At 42.6% G+C, this 13,963-nt stretch overlaps 1 protein-coding gene across 5 annotated transcripts in view; it reads left to right on the forward strand.

Annotated features, from left to right (window-relative positions):
- Positions 1-10,125, forward strand: part of MGAT3 (beta-1,4-mannosyl-glycoprotein 4-beta-N-acetylglucosaminyltransferase) — a 254,516-nt gene extending 244,391 nt beyond the window's left edge. For all 5 annotated transcript variants that reach the window (XM_033929500.1, XM_033929501.1, XM_033929499.1 and 2 more), the window contains exon 2: positions 4,511-10,125. In XM_033929500.1, coding sequence (XP_033785391.1) covers positions 4,512-6,023 — 1,512 coding nt within the window. In that variant the 5' untranslated portion in view covers position 4,511 and the 3' untranslated portion in view covers positions 6,024-10,125. The remainder of the gene's footprint in view (positions 1-4,510) is intronic.
- Positions 10,126-13,963: the final 3,838 nt, after the last annotated feature.

A 13,963-nucleotide genomic window follows, 5' to 3' on the forward strand; every position in this document is an offset into this window, starting at 1 on the left:
TGCCTCAACCCATAGGGGGACGTCTTCAGATTTACATCAATCGCTGGGAATTCATTACATCAGATCTTTGGGTCCTCAACATCATTTGTCAAGGGTATAGTCTTCATTTTCACACCCTTCCTCCAGACCATCCTCCAAAAGAGTCTGCTTTTAAATCTGACACAGTCCTCTCTACTACTACAGGAGGGTCAATCTCTCCTCTTCAGTACCATCAAGGAAGTTCCTCTCTCTCAACACGACCAAGACTTATACTCCTGATATTTCTTAGTCCCCAAAAAGACAGGAGGTCTGCGACCCATCCTGGATCTCCGAGCTCTCAACAAATATCTTGTCAGAGAAGTTTTGAATGCTCTCTCCTGCCCTCCTTTATCCCCTATTGGCTCAGAACAAATGGCTATACTTTCTGGACCTCAAGGAAGCCTACACGCATATACTAATTCATCTGGCTTCCAGAAGATATCTTCGCTTTCAAATCAGTTGTCGTCACTACCAGTACAAAGTTCTTCCCTTCGGCCTGGCATCTTCTCCCAGAGTCTTCACGAAGTGCTTGATTGTAGTGGCAGGAGCCCTCCGATCCCAGGGTCTTCAGGTGTTTCCATATCTGGATGACTGGTTGATCAAGGCTTCATCTTCTCAGGAGGTGACCTTGGCGACGACTCAACACCATTTCTTTCCTTCAAACCTTGGGCTTCGAAATCAATTTCCCAAAGTCCAACCTCCAACCAACTGAATGTCTTCAGTTCATCGGAGCTATTTTGGATACTACTCTCATGAGGGTGTTTCTTCCTCCAGATCACCTAGCTGCCTTGCTTCATTTCTGTCAACAGATGTTTCAGCTACAACAATCTCTGCGAGACGCATGATGGTTTTCCTGGGCCACTTGGCTTCCACGGTTCATGTCACCCCACTAGCCAGATTGCATCATCGCACTCCTCATTGGGCCCTAGCTTCTCAGTGGTGTCGGGTGACAGATCCGCTCTCACAGTATATTTCTGTAACCTCATCTCTTCGGTCGCTCCACTAGTGGATGACCTCTTCCAATCTATCCAGAGGTCGTCTTTTCCATCTTCCTCCGCATCACCAAGTACTCATGACAGATGCTTCTCCCTGCGCCTGGGGAGTGCACATGAGCGGCCTTCAGATGCAGGGTTATTGGACTTCCAAAGAACGCAAATTTCACATCAATTTGCTGGAGCTCAGATAGATGTATTACGCCCTAAAAGCTTTCCAACATTTCCTGACCGACCAAGTCCTCTTTCACACGGACGATCAAGTAGTGATCAACAAGCAAGGCGGCACGGGCTCTCTTCTCCTTTGTCAAGAGGCTCAGAGAAAGGGCGGGACCGCCGGAAGAGGAAGCAGCGTAGACGCAGGGCTAAGAGAAGGGGCAGGACTACCGGCAGAGGAAGCAGCAGGACGACGGTAGGAAACTTCTACATGATGGGGGAGTGGGGAGGCTGTGGGGGTGCGAGCGGTCCTTCGGGTTGGGGGTGCGGGTGCATGTTCCAGCATGAGCGGTCCTTCGGGGTGCGGGTGCAAGCGGTCCTGCGGGGGGGGGGGGTGAATCGGACGTTGGGGGGGAACTATGTAAAAAAAAAGGGGGATAACGCGCTCACGCATATAACGCGCATGGCTATACACGGTTTGTAAAATCATGTATAACGCGCGCGTTATATGCGTGAAAATATGGTAAGTGGAGGCTTTCACCACACAATGCTTCCCTCAACTGACAGGGAGTCGGGACCTTCTCCGTTGTGAATTGTCAGACTGAATACATCCCTCTGCTGGTTTTAATCCTGGGCAGGATGAAAGCCAGATTAAACAGCTGTCAGTCCTTTGATGACCAGAGGTGCAGTCACTCTGGCAGGGTACAATCTCAGACTGGGTCTCCCACTAGTGCAGGGAGATACAAGGAGACTGATCCCAGTAACCTAATTCAGAGTAGCCGAGGTATGCACCTGAGCCTCACATTGACTCTTCTCCCAGCTGGCTTAGTCTCATCATACCAATGCCAATCATCTCTCCTGCACATACTTGAAGTTACCTTTTCCACACCTCACAGCCAACTGTCTGAGACTTCCCAAATCCTTTGTTCTTCTTGTCCTCTTCCCCCTGCCAAAAAGATATCTTTGACCAATAGTGTCCTTCTTACCAGGCAGTTTTTCTCACATACTGAAGTGTCCTGCATTATCTGTTCAAGGTCCGATGTCATCATAAATTGTCCTATAGAGAAGATTGCCATTCCATGCTGAATCCCTTTTATCTCAGATTCCTCAGGCAGTGGGGCCCCCTTGGCTAACAGACAAGCAGCTTGAAATTCCAAGATACTGACAGAAGGGAAAATGATTGTTAGCATTACTAGGCCCAGGGCCTAAATATGGTACCAAAGATGGTTGCAGGCATAGCCCTACAACAACAAGGTATACATACTAGAAAATTGGGCCTACTTTAGTATGAAAGAGCTAAAATGAAAGTTCATAAGGGAAGATGAAAGGGTAATATAAGGAAATATTTCTTTCTAGAAGAGTAGTGCTCATGTGTATGTGGAACAGCCTCTCACTTGAGTTAATGGAAACTAGAACTGTATCAGAATTCAAGAAAGTACTTGACAAACACTGTGGATCTTATGAGAGAAGGGATTATAGAAACTGGGCTCTAGATTTGGATGGATAGACTGGATAGCCATTATGCCGTCTATGTACAACATGCAACCAGTACAAACAATACAAAATAAATCCACATAATTTCCAAAAGGTGCTTGCAACCTTAAATTCAGAGGGAAAAAGACCTCAAAGAAAGGATAACACAGCATATTGCCGGAAAACAGCCAAATTGTCTTTCACTGGTCAGAAAAACACTTGAATATAAGCCAAAAAAATGCAGAAAACAGTTTAAATACTCACAATAATTGTTTATTTAACTCGATGAAACTTAACACTGGCATACTCAAAATTGTTGTCTTATTCAGTATGAAAGATTTATGCAAAACCTCTGACACACTTAGTGCTGGAAGCATTTTGCATAAAGTGGCTTTAGGAAGCTTTACCTTCTGGACTATGATGTTCGTTCTGTATCCTTCAGTGCACACGTGTAAATAATATAAAGAATAGTAAAATACATATAGTATAGTGGCCAAAATTTCAAAAAATAATAATTAAACAGCATGCTCAAGCATGCTGTCCATGACCAACCACCAATCAGCATTAGAGATTTTGCATGTCTCTTTCATACTAAATGAGACAAAAATTTGAGTATGCCAGTTTTAAAAATCTTTAAGTAAAATATTATTTTGTGCATTTAGATGGAGTATCTTGCATTTTTTTTGCCACATATTTTAAGAGTTTTTTTCTGACCAGTGATTGACAGTTTGGTTGTTTTGAAGCAATATGGAATTCTACGAGTGTTGGAGCTTTTACCGCGGTGGCCTGTGATTAAAAAAAAACAAACAAAAAACTAATGCAGCTTGATAAGTTGTGCTAAGCCTTTGTCTGAAGTCTTTTTCCAATATATATATTTTTTTAACTTAAACACTTTTGATATTATGTGTGTTTGTTTTATACTCTGTATACTGGTTGCATTTATCTACTGTTGTATATGTATGATTTACCTGATGTATCCATGTAAAATGTGCCAGAAATGTTCATGTATTTTGGTTGTGGCCTATTTCCCTGTTTCATGTATTCTTTATGTACAATGTAGTATGTTGAAGGAGATGGCTTGCTCTGCCCTTACCATCATACCAGTCATTGATCATTTTTAACTGCTTCCATCCTGGGCTTGCCTCTCAACACATGAGCAATACAAACTGACTGAAGTGTAGAAAACATAAGGCACCTCTCCTATCCCCAGGTCTCACAGAAACAGGAGATAATGCAATATAGGACCAGACCTGGGCATCCCAAACCTGCCGCGTAACTCCACAGCCAGTCAGGTTTTCATCATGAACATGTGTGACATAAAGTTGCATGTAGTAGGTCTCTGTCATAAGGAAACTAATCTCAAGTATATTCATTGTGGCTATCCTGAAAACCTGACTGGCTGTGGAGTTAATGGTATAAACATCTGTCTGCTTGCTTCCTAGGAAATTCCAGAGCCATTTAGAGGTAAAGGTGGCAGAAAGGGTGTGAGCTAAGTTTAAAAAGCCACTTCATCTGGGGCAGTCTGAAAAGAGTGCTGCTGCTCTGGTTTTTGCCCCAAGGCATGCATGATAATGTAGTCCTCCTTTTATTAGAGAAAACAGAATTACAGCGCCATACATACCATGGGGCACAAAACCAAACTTTTTTTTTTACCTGAGCTGGGTGAGGTAGCAACCCCAGGCCTAAGGTATTTGACCTAAGTGATCTGAACATGGAGGTTCACTTCTGAGAAGCAGGATCCAGATAGATCCAATTATATAGACCACAAAGTGGCATTTTGAAGTGGAAGAAGCTTGTAATTTAAAAATTAAATACAGCTAAATTATTGAAAATACAATTCTGATTTTTTTTTTTTTTTTTTCATTTTCTAGGATGAAGATGCGACGCCATAAGCTGTTTTTGGTGCTGTGTATGGCAGGCCTCTGTCTCATCTCCTTCATGCATTTCCTGAAGGCCCTCTCATATGTCACCTTTCCCCGTGAGCTGACTGCATTGAATCCCAATCTGATGTCTAGCTTCTTCTGGGACACAGCTCCAGTGACACCACAGCTCAGTGCTGTCCCAGAACCAGCACCTGAGGTCCTCCGCACTCCCCTCTATTCACACTCCCCACTCCTCCAGCCGCTGCCCCCCAGCAAATCTACTGAACTGCACAAGGCGGATTTCTTCCTCAAGGAAGACAGCACTGAATATTTTATTCGAACTAAATCTGGGGGAATGTGTTTCAAGCAGGGTACCAAGACATTTGAAAGAGTGACAACAGGGCATGCTGAAGAGAAGCAGGAGCATGCCTCTGGACACCATCCAGGCCGGAAACCCTTGAATGTGAAGGGACCTAAGAGGAGGAAGTGGGTGGAATGTGTATGCCTTCCTGGCTGGCATGGCCCCAGCTGTGGTGTGCCCACTATGGTCCAGCACTCCAGCCTGCCCACCAAGGATCGACTGATGCCACGAGAGGTGCCACGCCGTGTCATCAACGCTATTAACATCAATCATGAGTTTGACCTAATGGATGTCCGCTTCCATGAGCTAGGTAGTGTAGTTGATGTCTTCATCATCTGTGAATCCAACTTCACGGCCTATGGTGACCCACGACCCTTGAAGCTGCGTGAGATGCTACGCAATGGCTCATATGACTACATCCGTCACAAGATCGTCTATGTTTTTCTGAGCCACTTCCCTGAGGGGGGACGGCAGGATGGTTGGATCGCCGACGACTACCTCCGCACCTTCCTCACACATGATGGCGTGAGTCGCCTGATTAATATGCGTGATGATGATATCTTTATTATTAATGACGCTGATGAGATCCCAGCCCGGGACGGTGTCCTATTCCTGAAGCTCTATGATGGCTGGACAGAGCCATTTGCTTTCCACATGCGCAAATCACTCTATGGCTTCTTCTGGAAGCAGCCAGGGACCCTGGAGGTGGTGTCAGGCTGCACAATGGGCATGCTGCAAATGGTATATGGCACAGATGGCATCCGTCTGCGGCGCCGTGAATACTACACCATGCCCAACTTCCGCCAGTATGAGAACCATACAGGACATATCCTGGTGCAGTGGTCACTGGGGAGCCCTTTGCACTTTGCTGGTTGGCACTGTTCCTGGTGTTTCACTCCAGAAGGCATCTACTTCAAACTTATTTCTGCTCAGAATGGAGACTTCCCGCGCTGGGGGGACTATGAGGACAAGCGGGACCTAAATTATATTCGTGAGCTGATTCGGACAGGAGGCTGGTTTGACGGGAACCCTCAGCAGTATCCGCCTGCTGATCCTAAGGAGCACATGTATGCCCCCAAATACCTGCTGACGAACTACCAAAGGTTTCGCTACCTGTTGGAGAACCCTTATGAAAAGAAAGGAGGGGGTGACAAAAGTTGAGGGTGTGTGTGGGTCTGTTTTGGAGTAATCTTATTCTGGGTTTTATTTTGGGTGGGGTTAATCTGAGCAAATGGAAGAGAACAGCAAAAAAGCCTCAGAAATGAAGAGACAAAGCAGAAGGACAAGGAATCTGTTATCCCATACATTTGAGTATCAATCTATTGGTGGAAGGGAGGGGATGGAGCCTTGTGCTGTGTTTTAAAAAAGAAAGAGCAAAGAAATAAAAAAATGTGCACTCTTTGGGGGGCGGTGGTGGAAAATAGACTGAGAGGAACCAGAACTCACTCTGTAAAACCACTGTCCTATAGGCAGAAAGAAAGAAGGGAGGGAATGCATCAAGGCGACAGATGTGTATGGGTAAATCATAAGTGTCCATGCAGCCTTCTGCAGGCTCCTCATTCTGTGTGATTTTTAATTTAATCATAAGCCCATTCCATCAAGGCAGGAACTGAAATGATTTCAAGTGACTTGGTAAGACCTTTGTTTTGCTTGGTAAAGTTCTTCAATAACACGGCATGAAGCAATCTCCCTCAACCAGTCCAAGGTGGCCCCTAGAAATGGGGAGGGCTGGGGGTCTGAGAAGAGTAAACAATCACTGAAATTCAGAAAGATTTGGGAAGACTGTGTCACTGCTGCCATCGTGCAGCTCCTAGGCCCTGCTGGAAATGGTGCAATTTACAGGGACTATGAAATGTCACCGATGCTAGTATCTACTGATGTGCATAGGCAGTCATTTTTTTAACTGAAGAAATTAATGCTTTTCAGCTGCGCACTTTTTCAAGCCAGTATTTTCCTCTTACATACTGCTGATTGAAACATATGTACTGAGGTGTCTTTATTTGCAGATGTTGGAAGCTTGCCCTGTCTATACCAGGCACACAGGCTGCAGTTAGCAATGGGTGGCTGTGCTATAGTGTTCTGCAATTACATTTGTGAATGCTTCAGCGGGCCTTTAAGGCTGACGCTGGCTTGTCATGGCTGCTGTGAATTCTTGAGCCTGAGCTCTAGGCATAGGGTGAAAGAGAGCCCTGCGAGGCCCAAATGTGCTGCAGTAATCATAGAGAACCTTTGTTGTGGCATATGACAACTCTGTCCCCCCAAACCTTCATGCTGCTGAAGAATCGGAGGCAGATAAACTCTTGTCTATAATCTATTGTTTCATTACAAATTAGTGCCCAAAAATTCTGGCTAAATGTTCATTGATAACATCTATTATTCAGGAATGGCCTGTGGAGGATGCAGGGCCTCATTTGCAAATGTCCCTAGCGACTGAAAAAGTGGATCATGTGTGAAGAACCACAGTCGCTCAGTGGAAAGGCTGACCTTAGGATTATTGCATGGACCTCTGTGTAACATTCATTCTATTGGCTTAGCACAGTTTTATGTGCTAGAGTCTTGAGAAGTAAAGAAATTATTTTCAGTAAATGGATACCCTCTTATTGTGGTCAATGGGTGGCTGGGGTCCAAATCAAGTAACCATGGCAGCCAGGCCACAGTTAGTCTTAGCTTTCCATTAATCTAAGGAGCCCCATCCCTGAGCTTTTAAAGACTCTCATTTCTGCTACTCCTGAATTACTTGAGCGGCTCAGGGTTAGAGATCACACTTTGGGGGAGGAAGGTATAGAACCACAGAGGGCTGAGAACAGGCAGAGATGAGATGCAAACAAGAGGCTATAGAAGGAGAATAAATAGAGGACTTTTTCTTGGTAGTTTCACACTGTAGAAGGTTCATCTGTTCTTGAGATACTGCCTGTGGCGTTTTTGGTCTGTCTGCCCTTAGTCCCCCCCCCCCCCCCCCCCAACACACACACCTTGCTTCTTCTTTTGAGCTCTTGTGAAAGAGAAGTAGGGCAGAGAGCTGTTTTGGTCAGCCTGACATGTACCAGGGGAGCAGGAAATGGATGAAAGCAGAGTCTTACTGTCCCTTTCCAATGGACCATTGGAGAAAAGAATAATAAAAGCAGTATCTCAGTTCCTACAGATAAGAAAAGGAAGGACTCTGGGCATGAGAACAACCTTTAAGGTGCTGGTAGCAAACTGTAGCGGGCAGCTGGATCTAAGTGCCAGGAAGGTCTGGTAGAGTGCTGACTCTGGAATGTGTGTGGTCACTTCCACAGAGTCTTCACATTTGCAGGGGCATAGAGGTAACTGGATGGCAATTGAACCTGTAGAACTTGCTTTTCTGGTTTAATTTTTAATTTCTTCTTGAAGAAATTGAGCCAATAGCACGCTGCACTTTAAAAAAAAAAAATTAAACCATAATAATGCCCCGGATTCTTGCCTCATCTTGCCCAGGACCGAGAAGAAGAATGATATAAACACAAACAAGGAGAAATAGCAAAATAATATAAGTTAAGTATAGTAAAAGAGAAAATGGCAAAAAAAGGCCCAGCTATTCTGCCTCCACAGTTAAGGAGACATCCCAGCTGCCAGCCAAAGAGTGGCCATCTGTAAAATGTCTCCTTAGCCAAGACCGACCATTTTTCTCTTGGTTTTTAAGTCTACCCTTCTGTCCCATTTAATTCTCAACACCCTGACTGTAATAATCACAGTAGCTAGGAATGCTAGAATGGCCATTGGCCAAACATCCAGCCTTCTAGTCCCCTGACATATCTGCCAGATAGACTCAGTTTGGCAGGCTCTGCGCTTCTCCCAGGACTCTGGTTATTACAAGACACAAATAAGTGTGAGGGAAGTGTTTGGTTAGCAATGGAGGCTTCCATTGAGTGAGGGAAAACATCATTTATAAGTGCTCTTGAATGCCACAGTACCTTTGCCAAGATTTCCTTCCTGAAAAGTAGAGAGTGATTAATGTTTGTTTTTTTATATTTTAAAATTAACCATAAAGATGCAGAAAAGAAAAAGTCTTTGATTCTATAGCAGAAGACATTTGTAAATCACTTATCCTATGCTGGAAGTCAATTAAGGAATAATTAAATGACACTTTCAGCCTTCCTGGAATTCTCAAAATAAAGGGCTCTGAGAAACTTAAAAAATGCCCCTGTGCCTCCAGATAGTCCCCCCCTCAACCCCGGCCTCGGTCCCATTTTCCATCCAAAGAAAACATGTGACTGATTTGCTAAAATTCTCCAGAAGTGGAGATTCCACTAGTGGTGTAACATGGCCCAGGGCTTTAGCTGCTCTTAATAGTATTAAGATCTTACCAATATTCAACCTAAATCTCTCCCACTATATTGGAAGCCCAGTGCTGCTTGTTCTAGAAGACAGTCATTGTGTTCTTTGATCCCCTCAGGCTGCATTTTTGCATAAATTGAAACTTCAGTGTTGGGGCAGGGAAGCTGTGCCATCTTGATTTTTACAAGTATACTGATTTAGGAAAACTCATTTAAAAACTGGAAGAGCTGCCACTCGAATGTGGCACCCTGAGATAAGGATTGACCAGTTTTGTGTTGTAAGGCCAAGCTGGTCCTGTGATTAGCTCAGTAAAGACATGGATTTGTACAGTCCTGCCTTTCTATGGGAGCTCAGAACTGTAAATTGAGCAAATAGCTGAGGATAAATTAAAGAATGAATTGATCTGAATTAAGATAGGTAGAAATCATAGTTCTTTTCCCACATGTACCTCCATTTATATAGTGTAATATGAGTATTCTGCATCATAGCACATAGCTTTTGCTGACCAATAGAATGGCCTCTAAAACTAGATGCTGGCCAGGAACTGTCAGGTCTGAGCATGGAGCATTCCACAGAAGGGTGTGCAATACTAACCATTGAAATGGCTCTGAGGCAACACCATTTAATATCAGGCAGTCCAGATCTTGGGGCCTAAGGCAGCCTTAAGATCTGGTGGCAGAACTGTAGACCAGGGCAAGAAACCTAGCTTTGGAATGTTCTTCCTAGCACAATTTGGGGACTATGGTACAGCTAATGCTCCTGTGGTCCAGACTTTCTCCACTACTACACATAGTACAGGTGATCAAGGATTAGGGTTGCCAGGGTTGGAAGAGGAGGATGCTTATACAGTAAAACTTTGGATTGCAAGTAACTTGGTTTGCAAGCGTTTTGCAAGACAAGCAAAACATTTGATTAAATTTTAACTAGATATACAAGCAATGTCTTGCAATACAAGTACATACAGTATACACACATCACAACTGAGCCAATGGTTCTTCTCTCTCTGACACTGCAAGAGTGTAGTGACTTCTAAACGAGCAAAGTCTTGCAATACAAGCACATATAGTATACATGCATCACATCATCACAACTGATCCAATGGTTTTTTTTCTCTCTCCAATGCTGTAGGAGTGTAGTGACTGGTCTAAATGAGCGAGGTCTTGCAATACAAGTACATATAGTATTTTGTATTAAAGTTTGTGGGTTGTGGAACGAATCGTCTGAGTTTCCATTATTTCCTATGGGGAAATTCGCTTTGATATACAAGTGCTTTGGATTACAAGCATGCTTCTGGACCTAATTATGCTCGCAAACCAAGGTTTTACTGTATATGGAGTCCAGTGTCTTTTTTTTTTTTTTTGCTGTTGGTGGTGCTTCATATGTCTGCATACAATGATCCACTCAAAGGTTTTTCAAAGTATTGTTTAAATTTATATTATGCCTTATGAAGCAGCTTATAATACTTTTAAAAGACACAAGGGGAATCTCAGAATGCCACTTGTCCGCTGTTGATTCCTGCAGTACAATGTGGCAGCACTTGTCACTGGTTCACCCAAATGTGTCCTCTATTCTATTCTAATCTCTTTTTTTTGTATTCTTCACACTGTTTCTACTTCTAATTTTTCATACTGTTTCTGTGCTCCTTAATAAATAAATAAATAAATATACTAATAACATCTTCAAAGTCATTTCCAGGATCTCAATTCATTGGATTTTTTTTATCTTTTCGATATGTTTTCTTATCCATTTCACTCATTTCAGTACATTATCATTCTTTCTAATTCATTAGTGTACTGAAAATTTCTTATCCCCTAGATAACTTAGTTTGTTAATGCCTTTGTTACACTACGCCCCACCAACGCATTTCGTATCTTCCTCAGGATGGGGGAAATGCCTTATCTACAACAAAGCAAATGCAGCAAGATAAGATTTAATGGAAGGGGAATATCAATGAATTAATTATCAGCATTATATCATTCCCTTTAATTACCAACTACATTTCATTCATTCGCTTTCTTGCGCAGCATTCAGTTACTGCATGATATACACCCCCTCCCCGATGACATCATCCACAGGATACTCAATCACGCACTACTCTTCAGGCACAGTCTTTAAAGAACTTTATCAAACATCACAATCCACAATCCAAACCTACCATATCCTCCTATACTTATTCAGCTAGAGTTAACCAATCGCTGGTTTCATTCAATCCTGAAGGCTGCATAGTTTGTAATTCATGCATCCAACGGAGCTCTTTTAAATTTAGCGTCCGAATGAGGTTTCCTCCTTCCCACCCTACCTCCACCATGTCTAACACTCACCATTTAAGATCTTTAATTGAATGTTTAAATAACTTCCAATGGAGTACTAGAGGGGCAGTCTCATTCTGGATATGGACCCGTGACTTATGTTCTGTTAATCTCACTTTTACAGGGCGAATGGTTCGCCCCACATACAATTTAGGACAGGAACATTGGATGACATATATTACATGAGATGATCCACATGTTGCCACATGTTTTGCTCTATATAGTTTACCTGTCCCTGGATGGGGTGTAGTGTAACAGCGACAATGCACTAACAAGCTAAGTTATCTAGGGGATAAGAGATTTTCAGTACACTACTTGAAAATGAATTAGAAAGAATGATAATGTATTGAAATGAATGAAATGGCTAAGAAAACATATCGAAAAGATTTTAAAAAATCCAATGAATTGAGATCCTGGAAATGACTTTGAAGATGTTATTAGTATATTTATTTATTTATTTATTTATTTATTAAGGAGCACAGAAACAGTATGAAAAATTAGAAGGAGAAACAGTGTGAAGAATACAAAAAAAGAGAATAGAATAGAGCAGTGTTTTTCAACCTTTTTTGGGCAAAGGCACACTTGTTTCATGAAAAAAATCACGAGGCACACCACCATTAGAAAATGTTAAAAAATTTAACTCTCTGCCTATATTGACTTTATATAAAGTAATTCTCTTGAATAGGAATCAAATAAACACAAAGAAAGTATTTTATAATTACTTTATTATGAAATAAAAATTATAAAAATTATAAAATACTTTATTCAGTGCGAAACCTGGGCCTGTTTGGCTGAACACAAAGCTGATATTCTGGCTGGAATCGAAGAAAGACACACACGTAGCTCTTCGTCAACAGCTCTCAGTCTCTCTCTGTATTTGGTTTTTATAGCATACAAAAATAGACAAATATACCCTCCATCCTTTTTATTAAACCACAATAGCAGTTTTTAGCGCAGGGAGCTGCGCTGAATGTCCAGCGCTGCTCTTGACGCTCATAGGCTCCCTGCGCTAAAAACCACTATTGCGGTTTAGTAAAAGGTGACCATATTGTAAAATATAGACAGCAGATATAAATTCAGAACTGTGCATAGTAAGTGAAGGGAAGTTTTCATCTCTGGGAATTTACCCAGTTAACTATTAAGTTATTTGGGCAAATTCCTTTGAAAACTGTGGTAATACTGCCTCCACTTTGCTAAATTTAAAATAAAATCATTTTTCCTACCTTGTCTGGTGATTTCTGGTTGCACTTTCTTCTTCTGACTGTGCATCCAATCTTTCTTCCCTTCTATCAGCCTGTATGCTTTCTCTCCTCCACACCTCATTCCCTCCCCCAACTTTTTCTTCCTCTCTCCCTGACCTTTCTTTCTTTTTTTCTGTTTCTCTTCTTTCCTTCTGTTTCCCTGCCTGCCCCCTTTCTTTCTTTCTCCCTGCCGTTCCCCAAGCCACTGCCGCTGCCATCGGGGAACAGGACCCACCAATGGATAACAGGCCCCAAAGCCGACGCCGACGCATGCTCTCCCTGACGTCAATTCTGCAATCACAGAGGAAGTTCCACCTAGCCAGGCAGCGATTGGCTGGCCCGAACTTCCTCTCCGACTGCAGAATTGACGTCGGGGAGAAGAAGACTTATCGGCTCGACAGATTAGATCGCCAAGACAAAGTGAGTCCTGGGTGATCGACTCACTTTGCCTTGGCGAGCTACTGGCGCCCCTGCCTCGGGCCCCCTGTCAGCTCCGGGCCCGGCGGCCCTGCGGCACACCAGGCAACATCTCGCGGCACACTAGTGTGCCGCGGAACAGCGGTTGAAAAACACTGGAATAGAGGACACATTTGGGTGAGCCAGTGATGAGTGCTGCCACACTGTACTGCAGGAATCAACAGCAGACAAGTGGCATTCTGAGATTCCCCTTGTGTCTTTTAAAAGTATTATAAGCTGCTTCATAAGGCATGATATAAATTTAAACAATATTTTGAAAAACCTTTGAGTGGATTGATATTATAGAATGCCTAATAGAATTGCATACAATGATGACACCTTGTGGCCACTTTGTTAGTTTCCCACTCTATTGCTCAAACGTTTTCTGTTTTCACTTAATTCTCTCTTATCTGAGCTGTAAAACCAAGTCTTTTGCTCATTCTTTCCAGGTTGGAGGCAGTAGACAAGTTTCAAGTTTTTTTTATTTTTGATATACTATCTATCAAAACAAATGTCTACACGGTGTACAATATAAAAAGATTGTAAGGGACAATTAAAATAGGTAAATAAAAGCAATATTTTATCAAATATTAAAAATACTAGATGAATTTGGATTAACGTACATGAGATGGAAGGAAAGTAGGGGAGGGAAAGGTTGTTTAAAATACATCGAAGTAAAATTAATAAAAAAGGACGGTAAATGGGGAGTGGCAAAAACATTAGGAGGGGAATCATTTCAAAAGAAGTATTAGATGTTTCAAAGCTTCACATGAATCAAAGAATTAAGAGGCTGAAGCTA

This window comes from Geotrypetes seraphini, chromosome 2 (genome assembly GCF_902459505.1).
Source record: "Geotrypetes seraphini chromosome 2, aGeoSer1.1, whole genome shotgun sequence".
In the NCBI taxonomy this organism is placed as follows: Eukaryota; Metazoa; Chordata; class Amphibia; order Gymnophiona; family Dermophiidae; genus Geotrypetes; species Geotrypetes seraphini.